This window comes from Cebidichthys violaceus, unplaced genomic scaffold, assembly GCF_023349555.1.
Source record: "Cebidichthys violaceus isolate CVI_PGR_0920_01 unplaced genomic scaffold, fCebVio1.0.p SCAF_85, whole genome shotgun sequence".
In the NCBI taxonomy this organism is placed as follows: Eukaryota; Metazoa; Chordata; class Actinopteri; order Perciformes; family Stichaeidae; genus Cebidichthys; species Cebidichthys violaceus.
Genome location: NW_027176970.1, coordinates 67,501 through 94,109, shown reverse-complemented (window position 1 = coordinate 94,109; position 26,609 = coordinate 67,501). Strand labels below are relative to the sequence as shown.

The following is a 26,609-nucleotide window of genomic DNA, read 5'->3' as shown; positions in this document are numbered from 1 at the left end:
CAGTGATGTGAAATGTATTGCATCCCTTACATCCTTGAGATGATATGTGTAGGGGAACTCAGGTCTGACTTTCCCAATCACTCATAGCCGCCTCCTCCTATTCCTTAAATCATGTCTGTTTTACCTAATCTCTTCCTCCTCCGTTTTTTTTCTTCTCTATATTAGGCCTCCAAATCATTTATTGTTTCTCGCTTCTTTACACTTTTTCTCTTATAGGATGTTCTTGTTCAAAGCTTTATTTTCATCTTGAAACTAAAAGTTGTATACGACCAGCTAGCTCTTCAAAGTGCTATGGACTCTATGACCTAAATAAGGAATATCAAAGCCTGGAAACCCCAAAAGAGAAGAGAGAGAAATGGGAAAAGAACCAGGATTTGGGGGGCACAAAAAACTGTTTTCACAAGAAGGGTGTGTATGGTAAAGTCCCATGTGCGAATCATCAAAAACAAGCTCAAACTATTAATGTGTATAGTTTGTTTATTGTTGCTGGCAAGTCCTGCACCTTCATTAGTGCCGTGAGTATGACTCACTTATTTTCTCTCTTTTTTTTTCCTCCTTCAGAAAAGGTACTCGGGGAGTGATAGTACTTGAATGCAAGGGTAGAATTCAGCATGTATTCATCTTGTATTCCTTTTGAATGTGTCTCATAGACCTTGGTGTCAAAGAGACGTGTCAGCGGTAAAACAGAAAGAATGAGAAACTGTTTCAATTTGTTGTTCCTACTTCCTTGTAAAGAACGAAAAAGAAAGAAGTTCTGTCAAAGCTCTTGTTCTTATGACTGCCTATGAACTAGCATGTTTATTCAATATGTGACACCAACAGTTGCAACCCGTTAACGGTTTGCATTCAACAAATGTTGCTAATTAGCTAATTACTGTTTCCTGTCAAATGGCGCGCATTTGTGCATGAGCTCAGATTTACAGTACATGCTGTTGCCTTCTGCAGCGGCGTTCACAACAAAAAAAGTCTGATTAATGCACAGCATAGCATATAATTAATATTTTCTTCTGTCTCTTTCTGCCTCATTTTGCCTTCAGTGATAAAAGAAAGAGAAATTGTAATAGAGTCAATGAGAAACTATTGGCTTTAACAGAAAATCTTAATTTTGTACATCTATGCAGCAGTCTCATTTGTCTTTAGCTTTGCTTTAAATGTCAACATTTGCCTTGTTTAACTTCATTAGTCTGGGATGCAATTTCCAACCTTTACAAAAGGATGTTGCGATCAAGGAGGGGCGTTTCTAGGACTCAAAGAAAGGGGGGGCTTTTTTCAGACAGTTCACAGATTAGTTCAATCAGAAAGAGTGTGATTTTGCTCTGTAGTTTTGCTTGCATTCAGTATATGATAACACAAGAGACAGAATTATAAACAGAGACTGATTATAAACAACAACATTCTATAGGGACTGATATTATTGTTTCGAAATACTAGAGAGATATATTAATGCAAAGAATAGAGAGATGTCGATAGTTATTTCTTGTATTTTGAATTCGCTCGTTCACACTCTTGCTCACTGGAGACAGTTTCTAACAAAATAGTTAGCTAGCTAGCTAGCTTAATGTTAACATAGCCCACTACAATATTCCCTTTCATTTGCCTCAAGTAAATCTAAATGTAAGCGGTAACAATCGTTAACAACTACAGATAGCCACATTCTGTAACTACCTGTACTTACAATTTCACTCCGTGCATCATTTACTTTGAGCTAAACTCCTTGGCTACCGTTGACGAGAGACGTTACTTGGCAGAGTGAAAAAGCCAGCGCAGCAGCCTCCCCAAGGTCCTAGTGCCCAGTTGAATAGTTCAGTATGATGATGGGCTGTTGGATTGTACTTTGAAGAGAAACCAACACGCACGCACATATGTAGCATGTTATAGTTATAAATAACTTGTCCATGTGAGAAACAATAGTTTAATTTAATGACATCACCAAAATATATATATATATATATATATATATATATATATATATATATATATTAAAGCCAATAATGCCAAATTATTTTAGGGGGGCTTCAGCCTCTCAATCCAGTTTGTGAAACAACATTAATCCAGAGTTGGACTGGTTTAGATAGAGTAAGGGACACCACTTCCTGTTTCCCTGGGTCCTGCCTAGTAGCTTTGAGACGGTACGAAAATCGGGCCTAATTGCCTCTCTTAAGCATTCTGTATTTCTCCCCTACAGTCCCGTCCAAAGTCACACTTGTAGAGAGAGAGAGAGAGAGAGAGAGAGAGAGAGAGAGAGAGAGAGAGAGAGAGAGAGAGAGAGAGAGAGAGAGAGAGAACAAGAACGAGAGAGGGATAGAGAGAGGGAAGAGAGGAATAGAGATAGAGAGAGAAGGAGAACGATAGATCGAGATAGAGAAAGAACAAGAGAGAGGGATAGAGATATAGATCGAGAGATAGAGATATAGAGACAGACAGAGAGAGAGAGAGAGAGAGAGAGAGAGAGAGAGAGAGAGAGAGAGAGAGAGAGAGAGAGAGAGAGAGAGAGAACAAGAACGAGAGAGGGATAGAGAGAGGGAAGAGAGGAATAGAGATAGAGAGAGAAGGAGAACGATAGATCGAGATAGAGAAAGAACAAGAGAGAGGGATAGAGATATAGATCGAGAGATAGAGATATAGAGACAGACAGAGAGAGAGAGAGAGAGAGAGAGAGAGATAGGTTTGAAATTAATCCATTGGGCTGCACCTTGTGCTGAGTAAACACATAAGTACACGTACAACCAAACATGAAAATGATGGTTTGGGGGAGTCACTTAATCTTGGGAGGACAGTTTATATAACTTTTAGTTGCCCACAGAGAACAAAAACAGCACACAGCACAAACAGGTGAACCTTAACTTTTCTCATAATGTTGATAAATAATGATCTGTTGTGATGCTCACACCACCCTTACACTCCGAGATTTTAGCTTAAACTTTGAAAGTCATGAAATATTGATAGGGTACACAGGAGGATTTGACGTAAGTGAGGCAGAATACTGCAGTGCTAGGCATCACATGTTTTATTGAAGCATCCAGTGTAGCACTCAGAGAGAGTGAGAGAAAGAAAATTGCAAAAAAGAAGACCCTGAAGATTTGGTGGAGGCTTCAAAAATAAGAAAATGTCGCACATCAAGGAGGCAGGGATGCAACTTTGCTGTCCCTAAATTGTCTGGTTTAATGAAGCACTGACAATCGATACAGCAAGTGCCGAAGAAAAATGGGCTTCATATGCAGGTAAATATTAGCTCTATGTCCAAGTCTTGAGAACAACACCGTGAGAGGGCACATCCACATTTTCCTCCCTCTGTATATTGACTTCATTATTCAGTGTTCCTAAAAGATAAATGATTCAGAGGTTTTGCAAGCTTTATATTGAGGCACAGGACACCTTCAAAGATCTGAACTCTGACACAAAAGTAAACAGAGGAAGCTGATTTTCTAGTCTGCATTTCCAAAATAAAGTCTTTGAAAGTCATCTTCACTCATTTTTCCATTTAAACTCAAAAGTGAAAGGTACATATTTGCCTTGTCTCTGTACTGTTCTAACAGTGGGGGAAAATATTGACATGACACGAAAAAACCTGCTTTTTACAAAGTGAGTCCACTTCTACAAATAATCAATTTTGTAGAAATAACACTCGTGTTCTTCCGCTCAAGAGGCAAAATGATCGGGAAGCATAATTTTTCATTACACACTCGACATGGCTGAAAATGGACAGCCATGTTGGGCCTAATTGGTGAGTGAGAGGGGGCTAGCGACTGGCGGGTGGGTGAGTTGGGGCTATTTCTTGGCACTCAATGAGCCATTTACAGAAAAAAGCCCCTACTGCTGAGGAGAGGAAAAGGACCTCTCGTAAGTAAAAAAAAAAAAAAAAAAAAAGGGTAAAGTGAGTGAAGCGTGTTGACTGTGCACAGACATCTGTGCCAGCAAGTATTTAAGAAGCTCGCCAAAAGCTTTCTGGAATTATATAATATCATGTTGAGGAGAACACAAGATTAATCACAGACCAAGATGGCAGCCAAGAGGATGGCTTCAACACTCATTGTCTTGCGGAAATAAAAACCACAGCAATCAGTGGCATTTGTGACTGATGGCAGCTCACAAACACAGCTGCGTCCTGCCCCATTTCTTTGAATTTCAATTTTATGCTATTACAGTCCATGTCTGTCCCTGTGTGTCTATTCCTCCATCATTCCCTCAATCCGCTCCTCGCCATCTGTCCATTGGCCCTGGTAGCATTCTTATCCACCATTTTAATTTGCTGGGGCCGTCATTTTAGCACACATACAGCGATGCATTACAACATGCGCCTGTAATTGCAGAGAAAAGCAGAGCTGCTCAGGGAAGGAGGGTGACAAACGAGCCACTTCAACAAGGCATCATAAGGCATGAGTCAGAATCAGAAAGTGTCACAAACAGATCAATCCATAGGTACACAGAGCTTAACAATATGCTGCTGGCAAGTGAAGCTTAGCTTGTTAAGTACTGTGCATGTTCCATGCATTGTGCTGTATCGGACTGATATAGATAGATAGATAGATAGATAGATAGATAGATAGATAGATAGATAGATAGATAGATAGATAGATACTAACTTTATTGATCCCGCGAGGGGAAATTATTTTGTTACAAGCAGCAATAGGTTACAGAGCAGCAATAGGTCAGGATCAAAGTTTCCTCAAGAAAAAGAGTCGACTCATCCCCTTCTTGTACACAGCGTTGATGTTGGCCTTCCAGCTCAGTCTGCTGTCGATGGAGACACCCAGTACTTGTACTCCTTCACCATGTCCACCTCCTCTCCCAGAACTCTCAGTGGCTGTGGAGCCGTCGTCCTCCTCCTGAAGTCGACCACCATTTCTCTGGTCTTGGCCACGTTCAGAAGCAGGTGATTTCTACCGGCCCACTCCACAAAGTCATCCACTACTGCCCTGTATTCCTCCTCCCGTCCGTCCCTTATACACCCGACCACTGCAGAGTCATCAGAGAACTTCTGCAGATGGCATGACCCTGAGTTGTACTGGAAGTCAGTGGTGTATAAGGTGAACAGGAAGGGAGACAGAACAGTTCCCTGTGGGGCTCCAGTATCACTGACCACCGTATCAGACAGCACACGGCCCAGTCGGACAAACTGTGGTCTGCCTGTGAGGTAGTCAGTGATCCAGGAGACAGTGGACGCGTTAACCCCCACCTCCCGCAGCTTCTCACTCAGTAGCACTGGTTGGATGGTGTTAAATGCACTGGAGAAGTCAAAGAAAGTGATTCTCACAGAGCCACCGGTTCCATCCAGGTGCGACTGAGCTCGTTGCAGCAGGTAGATGATGGCGTCGTCCACTCCCACATGAGGCTGGTATGCAAATTGCAGAGGGTCCAGCGATGATTTCACCTGCGGTCGGAGGTGGGCCAAGACCAGCCTCTCCAGCACCTTCATCACATGGGATGTGAGGGCAACTGGTCGGTAGTCATTGAGGCCAGATGGTGTCGTCTTCTTAGGAACAGGAACCAGGCACGACGTCTTCCACAGCACCGGGACTTCCTTCTGCTTCAGGCTCAGGTTGTAGAGGTGTTGTAGGACATCAGACAGCTGGATGGCGCAGGTCTTCAGGACCCTGGGGCTGATGCCATCAGGTCCCTCAGCCTTTCCTTGGTGGAGTCTCTCCAGCTGTCTTCTAACCTGGCCAGTCGTCACAGAGAGGGGGGGGAGGGTGATCATAGTGTCGGTGGTGGAAGAGCCCTTTGAAGTAGAGGGCTCATTGTCCGTGCCGCTCACCAGGGGGGACAGAGGCAGCCGAGGTGTTTGTGAGGTGAGGTGTGTTGAGGAGACAGATGAGGGCTGTGAGCTAAATCTATTGAAGAAAGAGTTTAGCTCGTTGGCCCTCTCCAGAGAGCCCCCTGGTTGTCTCCCTCCAACCTATATAGGCCTGAGACCTGGTAAAAACCTATATAGGCCTGAGACCTGGTAAATGTTGTCTGCTTCTGATCTGATGCAGCATTTATGATGGGAGGTTGGCTTGCTACAAGTTGTTGCTTTTTGCATTTTGGAAGATTCCTATTGGTGGAATAACACTACAAGATGACATTGCTTTTTTCCCCTCAATAGGGAGGCTTCAGGATGCTTTCCTTTTAAGACACTATTCCACCTGCTGTAGTGGCTACTGGCTTTTAGTACAAACACATTGGCTCTGATACTACCCTTCTAAAACCTGTTTTAAGTATATGTGAATGCATAGAGCGTAATGAACAGGTATGCAATGGGAGTTTATTTTTGTTGAGCCTTTCAACGCTGACTTCATTAGGCATCAGCGCTGATTGAAAGCTATTTTTTTATGGCCGTATGATTAGGCTTTTTCCAGGAGTGGTTGTTCTCTCAGCTATCTCAACTAAAGATAGCATCAGCGAGCTCCCTGTTTTGATGTGGAAATGATGAGCTTGTTAAACCTGGCCCATAAAATCCCCATGAAAAATTCTCTATTTTGCTCCACACCAACTCAAGTCTTGCATATGGGCTGCCAGGGCTAGGTAATAAATATACAGAGGGACAGAATTCAAAGATTCTCACTGATGTGGCACACTCAACGTTACAGGATGCAGTATCTATATTTCCAATCATTTTTTCCGGCCTTTCTCTCGCTTCCTGTTTGGTTGTCTCTTCTCATGCCCTTCCTCACAGTCCATCTCTTCATTTCCTCCATCAGACAAATGCATTATTCTGGCAGGAGCAATGTCTAACTTTTTGTCTGCCTCATAAAAACGCTTTTTTCACAACTACACACAATCGCACAGACACACACAGGGTATAATCGAACACACACATTTAATAGGACCTCATGAGAGTCAATGGGCTAAGAAATGAGGCAGCGACGCTCAGGCCAAGATTCTAGCTGGCAGGTGCAAGGACCAGCTTGATAAGTACATGATAGCTAAACACACAGGTGCCAACTTACTACGCATTTATGCTCCATAGAACAACCAATAACTATCTGGTGTGTTGTTTACATCCACCGACGTGTCTTTCTGCAGCTCTCCAGTGCACATTATAGTTGCTTGGTGAGTCATACTCTGTGAGAATGTTGCTCAGGTTTGCAAGGACATCTTGCGTCTCAAACAAAACAGTGACCCAACCCCCACACCTGAGAAGATCACAACACACATGCACATTATTCACACCCAATTGTTTGCAGACAAATGCACACACAAGCAACGGCAGACAATTAGGGCTAGTATGATACTACAAATACTCAACATTGTGCTAACTGATAAATAAATATCTTTAGAGTGCCCTTGCAACTACAAGCTTACTGGTCTAAAAGAAGTTTAGTTAATTGTGGCAACAACAACAACAGTTGCCCATGCCTTTGAATATAAGTGTCATCTCCTTATGAACACATTCCTCTGTGTTTTCACCTTACATGTTTCCCCCTCAATCACGTGCTGTCTGGTATTCAGACAGCATTAGAATGTGTATTTAGGATTGGTCTGTCTGTGTACTAATAGTGAAATGAGCCTTGTTGGTAAAGTGCTCTGGGGAACACATTGTACCAGGCATAGTGTTCTGCAGAGCAGAAGATTGCTAGTGCACTTCTCACAGGTAATCACTGACGAACAAGCCAATAAATAGAGAGAAGAGCCTGCACACATACAAACACACACACTTGCACACCACCCACACAGAGAAATACCTGAGAGCACTTAAAGATCAACTGTGGCTTGAACCCCTCTTTCTAGACTGAGATCATTACCACTGAAAGGGAGTGAACACAGAAACAAAAAAACGACTCCTCCTTTCATTCGCTCATCCTGACGATCTTATCACTTTTGAGTGACCCTGACAAGACGAGCGAGCAGAAAGGAACATGAAAAGCTGCAGATTCACAGTAATTGCAAGAGGAAGAAATATGCCACGTAATGTGAGGTTCAGTTCAAAATGCAGCCTCTTGAATTTTGCTATCTCTTCCGAGCACAAGCTTCACTCATTTCTTATCTGTGTCCGATAACCTTTGGAGTGGTTTGCAGCAAATGAAATGTATTCGCTGGAAGGTATTTCCCCTCTTTGGTACTGCAGTACAGTACACAGTCTAAGTGAAAGAAACTCTAAGCAATAACTCAGGGGGTCAAAAGTTTACAGTGTTTGCCTACAGTGAGCAATCATAAAGCTCTACTAATTTAATGGCAGCAAAATGGCAGCCATTTAGCAAGCAAGAATATAATTGAGTGGTAAAATCTATTGTATGAATGTCTAGAAGGTAATTAACATCGACTGGAGTAAGTAGCAAAACTTTGATTAGCTCAACACCCCAAAAACATATTTTCTGCGAGATCATGTGAGACAGCGTTTCACTATGAGGACAAGCCTTTATAATTTGGCAATGTGTTTTCCTTCATATACAAGTCCAACAGCATATTGGAAGTTGAGCTTGTCTTTTCAACAACAGACTGCTAGTGCTACAATGGGTTTAAGCCATTTTGACTCTGTCTGATCGTAAAATGAGGGAGGATTCTACGGATTAGAACAACGCCAATTAGACATTCACCCTGGCAAGGTTAATGACGGATTAAGCCATGAGTTGGGACCCCTTTGAAATCCCAGGAACTATTCTGCACACTGCAATTCTAAGGGACAAGATTTTTTGGAAACTCAATTAAGAAACAAATTCTGGTTTTCTGATAGTAACGCAAAAAAACAGAAAGATGCTTTTGTTTGTCACAACAGCATCCAGGGTTCACAAACACTGTACATACAGGCAATATACCACATGCTCGCATACACGGCAATGCATGAGAACATGTAGAGTGCAAACCCTACCTGCACCAGATTCCAGCCCTCCAGGGACTCTGCGATGATGGAGGTCACAGAGGGGCAGACACCACCGAAGATCATCAGGTGTTTGGGACCGTAGCATATGGCATCAAAGAAGGCCCTCAGCCCCTTGGCGTTGTCACACTACAGACACAGTGAGGTGGTGAAGGGGAGAGCGGGGATACAGGGGGAAAAGAGAGAAGAGACATTTTAATTAGTTTTTATTGTAAAAACCAAGAAAACATAAATTACAAAAACAAAAATCCAAATGTTAATTCTATTTTGCAAATTGTATCTCAATCATTTCAAGACAATTTATGGATGTTTTCTGTTGTTTTGAGAAATTATTCAAAGAAGTAAGGTGATACTCAATACAATCATCTTTGAGTCTCCACTGTACGAGAAAAACTGTTCACTGCTCAAAAGGTCATTGTACGCCGACATACTGTGATGGTTGAACCACAGAAACATCGGACTCACTAGTGTCAGTTTATGTAATATATACTGTTTATGAAAAACAATGTGACATTCAAATAATTATACTCTCCAAGTGCTGTGGCACATACTAACATGCAGTAAATGCAGCCTTGTGTATGTGTGTGTTTTGAGACCGTCATGTAAAACGATGTATCTCAGACCTCCCCCCCCCGCTCTGATCCAGTGCTGCAGAACGCAGCCATTTCGCGTCACTATAGCAACCGGAGGAAAGGAGTGTGCAGAAGGGGGAGAGCGCAAAATGAGAGAAGAAGAAAAAAAAATAGTCTAGGTTCCTATTGATTGCTACCTGATCTGGCTAACAGGTTTTGCTGTGATTCCCTGATTTCCACAGTTTGTAATGATATTCCATCAGCAGTAAACAACCCCCCCCCCCTCCAGTCCTCTGTTATTGCCACTCAATTCAGGATATATTCCTGTGTGTGGCTGAGAGATAGATGGACTGACTGACTAAACGGCAGGTGGTGTGTGCGTTTTCGACACACTCCATCTCACCTGAAGAGTTATTTGGCCTTGTTAGCCATCAGTCGGCGTCTGAATGAGATTTTGCCATTGAACAACAGCATTGGCCGCGGATTGAAAAACTCAAAATCAAATGTGGAGGAATGAGACTCCTAACCAGACATGTAGGGCCGTACTGTAGGTTTTGATCTGTTGGTAACTTTATTAAGAGCATGGCCGGTATTGCTGCTGCAGCCTTGACACATCTTTCCATCTTATGTTCTTTTTTTGTCTTTTTTTTTTTGGAGCGGAGGATGATTGTCTCGGAGCCGTAAATTGAGGTAGAGGACATAGACAACCTTGCAAGTCACACGTTGAGCCGCTACAGCAATCTTTCTGCATCGCACTCAACCCTCCACAGCCATCAGACTCCCTTTGTGTGAATGCCTTTCAATGTTTTAAGTATAGACCAGGTAAAATCAAGGCTTTCCCCTGTGCATGTACATTCATGCTGATAGAGATGTATGCTGTAATGTCAGTCAAAAATAGACTAGATGCTGGATATGCCTCAGGTGAAATAATAGGGAGAGAATGTGATTAGATACAGTGGGGATTCCTTATCCTGGCCACATGGCTGAATAAAACAGCAGGCTATTAAAGAAGATATGCCATTCGCATACTCTCATCATTCATTTCTCTCCAGCTGGTCGTAACAAGGAGGGTTTGTAGGATTGGTTACCATGCAACAGAAAAGAAATGTGGGCAACTAAACTTGTCAACGAGCTTGGTGAAATTGCAGGTTTCAGCTGATTTATTACATAGAGTGTAATACATTTTGTATATGTGTAAATGTAGGTGGTAAAGAATGTTCCTCACTCCGTCTTTAGCAAAGCTAACTGTTTTACAGCATTTGAAAGCAGGGGATGGGGTCAGATACAGTAACGAGCTACAACAAACTGTTATTTTCATTATTGATTCATCACTGTTTACTCAAGCCCAAGGCCAAATCTTCAAATTGATTGTTTTGTCCAACCAACTGTCCAATCGCTGAATACCCTCAGTTTACTATGAAATGAGAAAAAAGAAAAGCAGCAAACCCCCATTATTCAGGAAGTGTAAATAAACATTTTCATTTAATAAATGACTTAAACTATTAATACTTTCATCAACTAATCATTTCAGCTCTAATAATATATGTTATTTTCTCAGATGAGTATGGAATCGCTCATCTGAAGTCACAGTAAGTGATGGAAAATCACCTATATGAGCTCCTCCAGCTTGTTCAGGGAGGAAGGGATTCAGGAGGGGAAAGTGAGAAACCAAAGCAGCTTCAAGTAAAGCTAAAAATAAAAGAAAAAAGTAATCTCGTTCTTTTTTCTCTCGTCTGTTCACCCCCCCACTTCATTCATCTTCTCCTACTTTTGCCGGGCACACATGCACAAAATCAGTTGTGACCACTCACAGAGCCTTGACCGGTGTGTGTTGTCATGCCAACAGTGTGACTATCCACACTTTGTGCGCTATAGTTGAGGGAGGAGGAGGCCGCGGCAGGGCCGGTGTAGCGATGGTTATATTTAGCCTCTCATTAGGTAGCACGACCACTCAGACATTAATCAATACTTATTCAGCTATGGAAACACTGTAAAGCTTGATGCCAGGTAGACAAAGCAAGACAGATGGGAGAGAGGCAGTGGAGTATAATGGGACCAAAGAGTGAAGAGGCATGGGGGTAGTGAAGAAGACGGTGGGAGGAAAGGGGCAGAAACAAGCAGTTGAATAGAGAGAGAAAAAGACTGGAGTGAAGAGGTATTAGCTTGACATTAAGTATGCACTAATAAAGCCAAGTCAACCAGTGTTATAAACCTGCCCTCCATTATGACACCACAATGGAGTATTTCATGACTGAGATTGGTTCAGTGGCTCTCTGTGATGCTCAGTAGCTGCACAGTGTGCCCTGCAGATTTGCCTACAGTCCATCAATAATGGAAAAACATGTTTAATATCAAAATCTAAGGCTTTTATCGATTATAGTTTGAATCTTAAGATCGTTTGTCAACTTATGAATAGAAGGAGAAGTAAATGAGTCTCAAGCCAAGTCACTGAGAGGTTGGTACAGGCTGTATCTTACATCCCAATTTTTGCCAAGAATTATGCTCGGAACAAGGTAGAAAAGGGAGGCAAATATAACTATCCTGAAAAACACAAAGAAGTTCTGAGGAAGAACTGGCACAATGAGGAAGGCATAGCAGCACTTGACTCCCAAGTTGAGCAGCAAGAAATACTACAGCATTTTATTTCCCTCTTCCCCAGTTGGAAATCTAATTCCTGGCATTGGAGGCCATTTGGAGCAGATCGATGGGGTTAACACCCGTAGTAATCTGTTTGACCGCCTTGGGAGACAGCCAAGGAAGGTGTGTGTGTGTGTGTGTGTGTGTGTGTGTGTGTGTGTGTGTGTGTGTGTGTGTGTGTGTGTGTGCGTGCGTGCGTGCGTGTGAGGGCTGATGGCGGAAGAACCTGGAGATGGAAACTCAAGGGAGGTATATAGCCGTTTCTGATGTTGTAAATCCATAAACAGAAAATTTACTTTTTGGGTGACCACAGCATGATATCCTGCAGCTCATATGCACAATGGAAACTAAATCGAGTTTTACTTCAGTTGCTGGATTTATGAGCGTACTTGTTACAATATTCAGCCTGCAGTGCAGCGAGTTTGCACTACCCTTACCATTTAGAGGATATTACGGATATTACGGATGGGACAGCTGGCCAAGGAGGAGTTTATTTAAAATGCCCCTCAATCCATTGTCTCCATTTATTTTCCTTCACACTGACCTTTATACAAAGTTGCTGAGATTCATCCCTATTGATTTATCAATATATGATGACATTAGCCTACTGTTATTGTGGTGCTGATGAATCACACTCAATTATACTAAATGTGAGGAAACAGCTGCCCAGGAATTATCTCATGTTCAATGTGATGATTTGCATTCATTACATATTCTTTAATCAAAATGCTATACGGTCTTGGAAAACAGCACATCTTTAAAGGTCAGCATGCATCAATGCTGTTTTTCCGAAAATAACTTCAAACATCACAGCAATAATAAGTCACTTTAGAGGATTAAAACACATCCAAAATCTTTTAGTTTCTTCAAGTTTAACAGCTAGAGTAGATCAAAAATGTTCTTCCATCAGCTAGACTTTAAATACTAAGCTCATCTGAATGAACACAGTGCTTTACATTAAGAGAAAGCTACTTAAAACAATCCCAAAAAAAAAAATCATATTTCTTGGGACAATTTTTTTTAGGCTTAACCATTACTCAAACCCAAACACTAGTTGACAGTTAACTTATATTTGAATAACATTGCCTGAGGTAAATGAACATGCCTTTCCTAGACAGCGTCAGCCACAAAGCAGCACATACAGTATGTACCACGAGTACATCCTTCACTTACAGTACAAGGTAATGTGGGTTTCTGAACCCAAATCTTCCAGCACTATATGTGGAACAACCATGAGACCACCAGAGTGTGTGTTTGTGTGCATCCGTGTGTGCGTTTGAGAGCATACATGTGTGTGATATGGTGACAAGAACAAGAGCTGATCAGAGCACCAGGCTGGTGCTAACCATGATGAAATGCCTTGTTAGCGCTGCAAACACAGGCAGCTGCACCTGTCCCTCGTCTAATGGCAAATTACTGCACCCAAATCAGCAACCTGAGGCTCAATACTGCACACAAGCACGCACGTGTACTGAAATACATACACGTGTATGTGTGTGAGTCTGATGATTGGATGTCAGAAGCAATCTGCCCTTCACACACTGCGTTTATTCATGACAACACCAACAGCACAGGTGATTACTGAGGACAAAATCCACAAGAATCCCAACACAGAAAAAAATATGATCACAGGTTAAGATTGGATGTGTTCATGTTGTTGCCTCATCTATCAATAAACTGTGTTTTCATTCACCCACAGTTTTATACTGTGTGTTAAATATAGCTGTATGTGTGAACATGATGTGTGCGATAACAACGTTACTTCTGTTCATCCAATTAACAGAACCGAGCAAGCAACTTCCACCCTTGGCTTCATTTGTTTTAGAATATTGTTTTCAGTCTTTAGTCAGTAGATCTTACTTGTAATGCTTCACTGAGGTAAAATGCATAGCAATTAGGCTATCTAAGAAAACCCCAAAACACCTTGAACAAAGGAAGAGGGGACGTATGACAACCCAGCGACACCACACACACAGAATTGAGAAAAAGATTCCTTCTCGTACTTGTTGTCTATAAAGCATAACTCTCCATAATTTGCCCATAAAAGTATAAAAACGCTAAATAATAAAATACAACAATACTTCAAGGAGCTACAAATATGTGTCAGTGTAAACCCTGTCAGTTGTACACACTGCAATGCTGTAATTTACATCTTTGCACTGTCAACAGAAAACATACAGCACTGTCACTGCTGAAGCCCCCCAACAGGCATCCATCCTGCCTACATGCTGTATAGATTGTAAATCATGTCCTGATGTTTTGAGCATCCATGCAGCAGCAATGCAGCAGCAGTGCAGCAGATGCAAAAAGCTGGTCTCCTCTATCAGCTACGTCTACCTCCTGCATGCACTCCTCATTGAATTACTCCCACATCTCCACGCCAGGAGAGGAAATGTGAGCCAGGCTGAATCCAGCGTTTGCTGAAACATATGCTTGGCATTATAAAGCCCTATAGAGTTAGCAGGGTGCAGCCGATAGGTCAGATCTAAAGGAGATTATCTATTTCCCCATGCACAAACCCTGATAATCCTCTAAACTCTGTCATGGCTATCAATACCGACTGCTGTCGGAAAAGGAAGAACAAGGGAGGGGGGGCTGTTGTGTATGAGAATCAGTCTGCAACAGTTTAGTAAAGTTTGACTGTTCCATAGTAAATGTAGCTGTAGTCTATTTGATTGTCCCAACAGTATATCAATAGCAATTTTATTATGAGACTCCCCTTGAGTTCATTGGGGTTATTCATCTGTCAATTAAGGTCAACAACACTCCCCACTGCGGATTAACTCCTCACACAGCAGAGGCAGCCCCACTGTGCCTGCTAACATCCTTACACACATAAGATCTTCAAGAAGCTAGAGCTATTTGTGCCCCATCAATGAGCCCCTAGGCAATTGAGAGGTCCACTGGGGTGTAACATATCACCCAAGATGCCTTTTCTTTCCCTTTCTAAATAGCCAGGAAGACATGGCTGGCAGGTAATTCCTAGACTTAAAGTGTTAAAATGTAAAAATAAAATAAAAGCCATAGCTACAGCTTTAAGTGAGATACTTGGAAAAGAAGTAAAGGAACGAAGAAGAGGTGAGGATGAAGCAGAGTCTCGTACAAAGCAAGCATCCAGGCTCCTTGTGGTAACATTTAGACAGCGGGCCCGGGAGTATACGAGGAGAGTACACATTGATTGAGAGAGAGTGGATGATGTAAAATTGAGAGCAGCACGGAGTGATGGAGGTTGTTTTTTTTCAATCTGTTCTCGTCACATTGCATGCATGCAACACAGAGAAAAAAAAAACATTGAGGAACCCACCACTTGTCGGGGGAGAGACTGGCCTTTAAAATCCACTGCGACAGACTGACTGAGTTGCTCAAGCTGATGGCTGTTTGCCCTCCATCGCTCCCTCTCTCCCTGCAGTCTGGCTCTTGTTATTGCACTCAATCTATCCCTCGCCTTCTCGAGAGCTCAGATGGCCACCAGGATAACCACAACGGCACGTTGGAAGCCTCCCCGGTGGTGGCAAGTCTCTTTCTCTCTTTTTCACTTTCTGTCTCTTCCGCACACACACGTCTCCCCCATGTCATGCTTACTCTCAAACACACACACATACACACACTGGATAAACTATCATCCTTCCGCAAACGAATGCCAAAACACAATCATAAACAAATACACACAAATCGGCTCACTCACGAATCCGAGATAAGCTCAAATTGGCCAGTGGTACTAAAATCACAGTGAACACATTGCACCTTTATTAGCAATCTGTGCCGTGCAGGAAGCAGACGCCGTGTTAAGCCTATTACAGGTTGTTGTGCTTTTGACAAGGCCTGACAACAGCTGGAACATGGTGCGCTAACGTGAGTGGGACAGACCAAAGTATAATCCGACTGAAATGAGCCAACCAGTCCCTGAGGACGCAGTGGACAAATAGAAGGAGGGAGGAGAATGGCCTCTGAAGTGATGTAATCAATCTACTAGTTTTCTAGTAGGGTAAATGGTTTCCCTCTGAGATTTGCATGGATCGCCTTTATAAGTAACCTGGCAGTTGCCATTTTGTTATGTGTGACCGTCATTTTCATCCTGCCGATGTCATTTTCAGTCAACTCCGAAGCCTGGGTTTCTAAAAGCAGTTAACTTTTGTCATGTTGATCGCAGAATCGCAATGCTGATCTGTTGTACAGTCGGCCCACCACTTTGGGTCAGACTGAATAAATCTTCAAATAAAACTTTGAGCAGATATTCGATATGATGAATCTTAATGACTTTGGAGAGCCCCTGACTTTTTCCTCAGCGCACCATGTGATTGATGTTTATGACTTTGAAATGTCTCAACAACTACAGGATTGATTGCCATAAACGTTGTTCAGACATTCATGTCTCCCTTAAGAGAAATTGTTTTTTACTCTGGTGATCCCTTGTCTTTTCAGTTAGCTGGACCATCGGGTAAAAATTTAGATCTGCATTTGTGACCAAATGACTGCAAAGCTACTGATGTTACCATCTGCCTCAGCATGCTAACACACTATACCAAGGTAATGAACATGATACTCATAACCGCTAAACATCAGCAGGTTTGCAATGCTATTGTGAGCATGGTTGTATGCTAAAGTTAGCATTTAGCTCAAAGCACAGTCTCACAGAGCTCAAAGTATTCTACAGTTTTTGCATCCAAGTTACCCTGAGGAGTAAAAATGTCAATGTAAATCCACTGTGTATAATGTGAGGAGTTTGAGAACTTTGTCCTGAACAGGAGGACGGTTGCTTTTATACCTGACCAATCAAACATAAGGGTCCAATAAATGTCATGTATTTTATCATCAGCAGAGGTGCCCCAGCTGGTGTATCTGCTAACTAGTAAATGACGACTGGAAGAGGGGGGATGTGGATAGAAGAGTAGGAAGAAGAAAGAGAGAAGGAGAGAGCCCATTATCAAGTTAATTGTTTCTTGGCCCCGAAGGTCCTCCACTCTCTCTCCCACAGATGAATCCAGTAAAGCGGGGCAGGAAAAAGAGAAAGAAGAGGGACAAAGAGGATTCTGGTTAATGGTACAGTAGTAAATGAGTGCAGCACTGGGTTAGGCGCCAGTTTGGTGGTATGCAGGTGTCCACAGCTACTGCAGAGAGAGAAATTATGTCAGCAATTCCATCTTTTTGATTTGGGGAGTCATGGTATCTCTGCTGCTACAAAATTCACCACGGTCGATTTTGACTCAAGGCATTCTTCATACGTTTTTTTCCCCTCTTTCATCACTGACAGCACAACCCCAAATGAACTCGAAATAAAAAATTGCTACCCTTCAAGATACTTGTTAGATTATGTTCGAGTTTTCCCCAACTCAAGCCGCCTATAAACTGAATAATAATGGAGCACATAAAATCCCTCATATATTTCCTGTCAATTATGGATATAAAATCTTTATGGACAACAACTGGGAGAGAGTTTTTAACCATATCCATCCTGTCCCCCTACCCACCATCTCAGTCTTTATGAAAACTCATTCAGCATCAATATATAAGTCCTGCTGGATATCGCTGACCTTTGCTTTTCACATTTAAAAGTACCTGCCTCCACTTTTTATGAGCCCTCTCCAGTCTGTTTACCTCACATTATGCTGTCTGCCAGAGTGGAGACCATCAGTCATATACAGGTTAGAACGAAAGAGAGCTGGAAGAACCGTTTTATATTATAGTTGAAACATACACAAACTAAACCGTGACAGGCTGCACTATCTCAGTTGCCCAATAGCGCATGGGCCGAGTGGCATGGCATGATGATTGCAGGAGCTTGGTGTGTGTGTGCGAGTGTATGCTTGGTACTGCTTGCTGTCTGTCACCTCAGTTGGACACAGTGCTGTTACCTGTGAGACAAAATGCATTACGTCCTGCAGCAGGAGTCTTGCTAGTTATTTAAAGGAACAGTTTGAACATTTTGGTAAAGACACTTATATAAGTTCTTGTTGAGTTTGATGAGAAAATCTAGACCACAATCATTGTCCCCCTCATACAAAAAAACATCAACCAGCACATCTAAAGCTCACTAATTAAGTGTGAAAACAATCATTTGTGGGTTTATATGGGTTATGGGCCAGACTATGTCTTGGCTGGATGCAGTGACTTTCTGGAGTCCAGGCTAGCTTTTGTCCCATTTCCAGGAATTATGCTAAGCTAACCAGCTGCTGGCTGTAGTTTTATATTTAACGGACAGATATTAAACTGTAATCAATCTTTTCATCTAACTCTCAGCAAGAAAGGAAATGTAAAACTACCCTTGTAAATTGTGTGCCTTTGTGCATTTGCATCTCCTTTATTTATGAAACTATTTTACATTAGCAAATGTACTGTAACTGTATATTCAAGAACAATTTGAGTCAGAATTATACCGATAATGAACTCACACACAATACAGAGATTCTTTTTTTTTTTTTGTAAAGGGATGGTCAAATCAATCTGTAGAGGCCAAGACATCCTGACATACTGACACATTACATGTGTCAGTAAAAAAAGCTAACAGAGTGCTTTTCAGGCTGCCAACCAGCATGGACTTCCCTTAAAATCATTGATTTTTTTTTTACACAACTATTTGCCCTATCCTTGAAGAGCACCTGGTATTTTACTTCAACATCAACATTGCAGCACTCCCTATTTTTGCTTCAATATCAGGACTTTAAATGTTGAGTGTCGGATAAACTCCCAAAAAGTTGAATCTTACAATTCCCATCATGCATCTTGATGGTGTATTCATTAACCTTCTTTGCCTGATTAAATGAACTCCAGTCTTCCAGTTTGTTTTAGCCAAGGCCAAGATAACCTTTTTGATATTATCAGGGTCATTTTCACAGACTAGACAAAGTGCTCCAGACCCACAGAAGACGTGATACAGCTGTTTTCACAGGTTAAGTAGTACTCTCCGTGACCAAAAAACAGCCTTTGATATATAGAGTAGAGTCAAATCCCTGAAGGTTGTAGAAGGATGATGGTCATGGTTAAATGATAGAACAAAAACAGGACGCTCCGTGCTTGCTTTGTTTTGCGGTGACCTCACCTGCCAGTTGTTCTGGCGTGATGTTTTCATTAATTTCCAACATGTAACACATAATGGGAGGGGGTTTTTTTAGATTCAGTTTGACATTGTGTTTTGGGAGGGCACTTTTCCAACCACAATCATCACTCAAGTCACGTTTATGCTTGTGTCTTCAGATGACATTGCCAGTAGTCCTTTCTTCTATTGGTTATCTAATAGCGGCCATTTAGAAAGTGGAAAAAGGCAGATATTGTTGTTGACATTTTGTCGGGTCTGAAAGGACAAACACTGGCGGATTACTCATCATTCTCCAGATTAATAGGACCATCTATTGACAACTTTTACGACAGCACCTGTCTTTTTTTCACACAAGACAGATGGGAGTCTGGGAAGTGTAGGCTTGGTGGACTTTTGGACTGGATTTTTAAAAAACTGGCATATTGGGTGAGTGGGTGCATGGAGGTCTGTGTATGTGTGTTTGTCTGTGTGTACTAAGTGGGAAAGAGCAGAGCACAGTTCAGGCTGTCCCTCTTTGCAGCCTAAGGATTCTTCTGTCCACGCACATCAATCTTGTTACAGCATAACGCCGACTCCCAGGAATCCTGGCCTAGTCTCTGTTTGGATTTAGGTCCTCCCTGGCTCGCTCCCTATCCACTACTTCTTTCTCTATTTCACCAATCATCATCATCATTTTTTCACTTACATTCTTTCACTGGCACTCTTTCTCCGTCCTGTAGGAACTGGCAACTCTCTTCTTATTTCTGTCATCCGCTTCTCTTTCTCCCCTAACACTTTCCACCTCTCATTCATCCCTCTCTCCTCTCTCTCTCCTCTCATCTCTTGCCTCCAGGAGGTTTAAAGTTATTAAGGGTCAGAGCTGTAAGCATCGCATCATTAACACATCTTCTCTGGATGTTAACGTTGCCGTTTTCTGCTCAATCCAATTAGTTTCTCAGTTAATCACCTAACCATATATTTCAAAGGATGCTTTGCAAGAGTGGACCACCATAACATGGCAAGCTAATGTGCTTATCAATCATTAACATTAGCTGAACACTGATTAAATAGTCAGTGACAGGAGACCACAGAGGATTGCACAGTAGCTGTTGAAGGTAAATGGATAATGACATCCAAGTGAAATGAAAAGATACAGGGAAATGTGTTTTTCAGGATGGATAGTATTTATTTCTAACAAAAGGGGGGGAATGCCACAGTAATGATCATCAATTGACAAAAGTAAAAAACATTTTCAGAGGTCCAGTCATTACTCCTGCCAGCAGTTCTTCATCAACTGGGAGGTCCACTGCCACCAACAGAAACACCAGGCACCCCAGGATTCATCAGCCAGCGCAGATTCAACCAGGCTGGGGTCCATGCCAACAGTGTCCACAAACAATCATCAATCTCCAAACCACACACATGGACACACACACACACACACCATCCAACCAGGTGGTCAACTCTTGTCTCACAATAGCTCATTTCCGGGCCAAGTAAACACTCCAGTTGAGGGCATTGACTGCGAGTGCTTGTCATTTCCAATGAATCACTTATTGACTGGCCTGTATTGAGGTGACTTGAAAAACTATAGGAGCAATAAGAAAGAGTCTTTCTCCCTCTATGTCTCACCCTACAGGGTCACAGTAAAGCAGGAATCTGACAGCCGGAGCCGTCGGACAATACCGTCTCGTTTGAGAAGCTGACGTGCAACACTGTGTTGCCATAGCTACTAAGAAAGAGAGCGGGAGGGGAGGTGATGGAGAGAGGAGAGAGCGAAGGGGCTGGACTGCAAAGGAAAATTAATTTGTGTACAAGGCCATGTCGCAAAGAAAATTGCATTTTTTCCCTTAGATGGGGACAGCGGGACAAGCCGTTGTTAGTGTCTTGCTTGTGTGGTTAAAAAGTGTGTGTGTGTGTGTGTGTGTGTGTGTGTGTGTGTGTGTGTGTGTGTGTGTGTGTGTGCGTGTGCGTGTGCGTGTGCGTGTGCGTGTGCACACGTGTCTACAGCCAGCCAGATGCCATCTCAGTGGATTGTTGGCAGAAGTGTTGCAGGATGTCAGAAGGCTCCTTCTTACAGAGGCTTTTAAATAAAACAGAATGAAAGGCTTAAAATAAGATGCAGCCCATGGAGCAGGACACACGCACTAATGCAAAATAAAGAGAGAAACGGTGAAAAAAAAAGAAGTAACGCTGATGAATTTACCGCGTCTGTGCGCATCTGTGTCACGTCGCTCGCACACGGGCACACCAGCAGGCAGCAAAGAACATGTGAATGAGCACACTTTGCAAACATTTCTCTGACACACATACCGAGAGTGAGAGAAAGATTTCTCTTTTTGTGGCATGAGTCGTCTGAATTCCACGTCTCTCTAAGTAGGTCATGCAGCCTTTTTAGAGTTCCACTCCTCCCCACGCTGCATCAAAAATGCATAAATCCCTGCACATTCTCCCTGCTAGCAGCTTCCCAGGCCGGCTAAAGCACATCTTTAGTGATTCTAATCCCATCAAAGGTGGTTCTGCTGGTATGTAAACACAACATGGGAAAAAAATGCCGTCTCTGGCAGTTACATTCATGACTGCTCCTCATATTTTGGGGGATTGTTCAGGAGGTTATAATGCAGCAATCCACTTAGTGAATAGGTGTTGATGGTGGGGGCGAGGTGTATGGAATACGCAGATATGTTTGGCTCAAGTTTTGTTTAAATAAATAAGAGCTGAGCATTTTGGTTCCCACCAGCAAAGCTAAGCTGGTTTTGGGATGCTATCTCCAAAGATACACTCTACTGTCAGATGAGTCCAATGGGGGAGGAACAAAGTGAACATTAAGGTGAGATAAGCACTGGCATGCCTACGGACAAGGGAGGAGTAATCATGGTACCTTTATATAGTGTAGAAAAATGCTACGACGGATGATCAAAGGGTCCTTTGTAAGAGCTGTGGTGCGGTATCTTTTTTTTACCTGATGTAGACTCAAAATGTAATGTAACAAAAATAAGATGTCTTCACTATCCTGCATCCAAGAATGAAATCAAAGACACTAAAACTACATCAAAAATGAATTGTTGCTTTGTTGCCGGTGAAAGCTCTGAAGCTCCTTTAATTCATGACAGAGTCAGGTTTGAATATGGACAGACATTTTACCTGTGCTTGGGCATATGAGAGCTATGCTTTATGTCAACTTAAAGTTCTCTTTCTCGCTCAGGGTATTGAGTTCCTCCATGGATGAATAATTGAGTAGATCACAATAATAGTCTTCCTCTGTTACATCCCAATCTCTGACCACCGAGCAGCCCATGGGACCACAAGTGACAGTCATCACCAGTGACTCTCCGCGACTGCATCACCTATCACAGTGCTCCTGTGTGTGTGCCTGAATAATTTAAAAGAGAGCAAAGTACCCAATCTAAATTACATGTAGGAAACCCACATAAAAGAAGCTCAGAACCCACAGCTGAATTAGCAATTACATACAGTAATGCTAATCAATGTATCCAGTCTATTTATAATTCTCTTCAACGCTGGGCATCTGAAATGTTAGACTCTTACCCCAAAGCAGTTCTAATTTCCTGCAGTATGATTTATTATCTGATGTTCCCTATTGATTTTGTGGTACTGGTAGAGATCCAACAGTAGAAGAGACTTATATATCTTGTCACCTGAGCAAGATACTTTTTGCCTGGCCTGACCTATTAGACCAAAACTGAGTAAATCAAAGCTACCGCTACGCTTGAGGTAAATACTCACCAAACCAATTTTGCCCTGATTCATGCACTCAGGACACACACCCATAAAAAAAGCAAAGATGAAATAGCAAACCTCTCCACACACACCGATCAGTTTAGCCTCACAAAAATGCACTCTTTTACAACAGAAAATCTCAAATCTGCCTCGGTTTCAGCAGAACTGACTCACTGTCTTCCTGTCAAAAGTTAGGATGAAAGTACTGAGGATGTTTTGGTGAAGTAGAAAACTTTATTTTGATGCAATCCCCTGGGAATGCTTATCTGTCAGGATGGCAAAATGCAATATTAATGAAGACCACAAACGCTGTCAATAAGAATAGACTATAAGAGGCTAGCCTTAAAGACAGGCCTACAGCCAGTATTGAATCCCATCTCATAAATAAATCAACTAGCGTTAGCCACCTTCAGTTTCTCAACCAAGAGTCTGCCAGACTGTATATTGGGGAGACAGAAAAGTTGCTGGTGTGTGTATATATGTGAGGGGAAGCAGGGAGGAGAGAAACATATATTCTTCCCTGATGTGTCACTGATGGACAATAAGCACACGCTCATGGTCGCTGACGGGTAAGAACGGTGGCCTCTGTGGAGAACGTCACAACACACTAATGTCACGGTCCACCGCAAAATACTCGCTGTCCTTTTCAAAAGATGCTACTGTAAAATGAACTAAAATGAATGCGTCCTATACAACTACATACCATTGGTACTGTATTATAGAGTTTATGTCTCTAGGAATCATTAACGGGAGGTAAGAACTTCATACACATATCTTTGACAGGGAGACGAATTTAAACAATGATTCAGCTTAAGATATGTTTAAACTTTTAATAAATGGTGAGACCCTATGTACAAACGCATCAACAGAGACTGAATCCCTGTAGCAGCACATGACTTCTGACTTTAAGTTAATATAAGAATTTTCTTGTCCCCAGTTCCTAACTTTTGCTTATCCTCCACGACACACTCATTGAGTGAATACTGATATATCGCTCGTATATTATATGATAATGTTAACGATTCACTATGAGTGTCATTTATAGATGTCGCACACCAGCATAACTAATACACTCTTATGCAAGTTGAAATTAAAATAATTTTGGAGGTTCAGGAAGAGGTTTATGGCTGTTGGATGACAGTTGAATTATGTGTTTAATTGGATGGATAAGTTTCGAATGACAGCATCTAGAAATAGAGCCGTGCAATGAATTGAATTTCAATTTCAACGAATATGAAAACATGATTATCGACAAGATATTATTGAGTCATATTCAGCTCATGGGCCATCGCCCTGCTTGGCGGATCAGGGACTGACGTTGCTTTGGGAGGATCCCCTCGTGGAAACTCTCCCTGGCGCAGGCTGGCCCTCGCCGGGCGTATTTCCTCCGCAGTGGTGCGCCACGACCATCTCTAGATCAGCTTTATGAACAGGGTGATGGTGGCGCTTTACAGCACCCCTCGCCAGTGATAAATAATTGTTATATCAATATTGGCCAAAATAATCTTGATAATATTGTTTTGCCATAAGCAAGCAGTTCTGTCTAGAAATAACATCTGTGTTTGACTGCTGGTAGAAAAAGTAAAAAGCAAATATAGTAGCAGTGTATAATTATATGAATATTTTATAATGATGTCAATCATTCAATACCAGCAAACTCCCTGATTTGTCATCACTTTAATTAAAGAGGCTTCTCAGAAGGGTTGCAAAACATCCTCCCAGACTACACAGCAACTCCAGTAGCCTTTAAGTGGTATCAGATGACTGGGATCAAGTAGCTTTATCTAAACCATTTTCTGAATCTGAAAAAGGCTAAAATTGTATTCGACTTCCAGCACATTACAGCACAGTACAGTGCAGACCATCACCCTGAAAAATGACCACGGACCAGTCGTATGCCTCCCCAAGCCAGACCACAGTGAAGACGCATCAAAACTTATTTCCATCTCAGGAAGAAGCCAGGGAGATATAGTCTAATTCAGAGGTTGTTTTGGCCTGCAGGGGAAGGGAATAGGAGTCTTCTTCAGTTTGAATCTCCCAAACTTTTTCAGCACAGGCAGCTGAGCTTAATGAGTGTTGTTGAGCTCGGGTAAGCATGGGCTACCAGGCCGTTACAGCACACCACACTCCTTTTCTCCTCCTTACCTTCTCTCTTGACTCTACAATGCCCAATAGCTCCTTTTTTTTCTAGCGAACCAACAGCCTCTCACACGCAATGTGTCATACAAAGACCAAGAAGCAACATTGAAATAACTACACCTTCAGGGCCTGAGCACAACGCTCTGATGCCCCTTTGTGCTTGCTTCCTTTTACTCTGTGTTCCAGTTTGTGTACACGTGAGTATTTCAAATGTACTACTGTTTACTCAAGTGAGAAAATCCGGAAATCCTCAACAGCCAACTGCCCAAGGGTTCGCTCCTAATTGCCCCAACCACAAGCAGGCCAAAGCAGTTCATCTCAAATTGACAAAACAAAAGACAAACACAAAGACAAAGCGTACAACCGCAGGCAGCCGGAGTTCTTATATCTCCAATTAATCCTCAGAAGGCTTCAGAGCTACTATATAAAGATGTGTTTAAAAGCCTCAGGCAGCTGTAATGCGCCTAAGTGACATGCCTCTCAAATAGTGGGTATATAAAGTAGATAAACAAGAATAACCATTATGAGACGAAAATAATGAACATAAAAATAAGAGGCTAAGAGAAAAGAAAAGAAGGTAAGAGGGAAAACAACGCCACATAAGAATATGTGTGCTTCCTGCCCACCTCATTGCCTGTGTGCATGCGTGCCTACACTGTATTCAGCCTGTGTGCGTGTGTGTCTGTTCCCCTCTTCGCCAGGCAGTAATGAATAAAATAACAGTGGAGGAAGATGAACTACTTCCTCTGTGAACTCATTGGGCATACATTGGCATGCACCACTGCCTCCAAAATGGCTGCATCTCTGCCCCCCTCCCTGTGAATACTGTCTGCTACAGCTAGCAGTGGGAAAGCACACTGCAGATGAGAATGTGGTAGAATATGTTATGTAGTATAGTAGATGTCCATATGAATTTGCTGCGTGTTTGAAATTAAGAGGTACTGTTATTTTTTTTCCCCCATCAGCCTTTGGCATAAAAACAGCTTTAGTACTTTAAAATGAAGCCAAAGAATTATATTCTTTGTGAAGTTTTCCTGTGTGAAAGACTCCTGTGATTCAAATGAGGTAAACTGCTGAGGAGAATAAAGTCTTGCTTACTGATGCAATCAAATTGAAACTTAAAGCCATTCCCACATTTAGATATGTTTTTGAGCCTAAAAGCAGCTTGAAACGCAGATCAAACAAAAACAAAAACAAAAGAATCTGTGGCATTTTCAGTAAGCTTCAGCACAGAGCATCATAGGAAATAACTGCCAGTCAGGTATGATGATAAATGTGGACTGCTGTGATGGAGGCAAAGGAGTGTGACTCTGGAGGTTCTTCTTTCATGTGTTTGATGTGTCTCCTGGAGGATGGCAATGCCCCAGGGGAGCAGGCCAGGCCAGAAGGCCTTTGATGAGGCACCTCCACTGGCTGTGATCGGATAAAACTGCTCCCCTCTCATTCACCTGCCCCTAATGAGATGATGCTAGAACTCTGACGGAGGAATGGATCTGTTGAATAATACAGGGTTTCTATTGTATCGAAGCTTGAGGAATATTTCTAAAGGTAGACAAGAATTCAGAGCAAGATAGACAAAGAACTCTTATTTGAGATTTGCATATGAACTAACTGTATGACTGTCTTTTACTGGTACAATCACAACACAATAATGGAATCTCCTGTTCCATCTTTCCTTATAACCATCTAATTTACAGAGAGGTGTTTAAAG

At 42.2% G+C, this 26,609-nt stretch overlaps 1 protein-coding gene across 1 annotated transcript in view; it reads right to left on the bottom strand.

Annotated features, from left to right (window-relative positions):
- The window catches only part of gabbr2 (gamma-aminobutyric acid (GABA) B receptor, 2), a 165,059-nt gene that overhangs the window by 109,639 nt on the left and 28,811 nt on the right, over positions 1-26,609 (bottom strand). Inside the window, exon 2 of the mRNA XM_068702495.1 lies at positions 8,789-8,926. Coding sequence (XP_068558596.1) covers positions 8,789-8,926 — 138 coding nt within the window. The remainder of the gene's footprint in view (positions 1-8,788; positions 8,927-26,609) is intronic.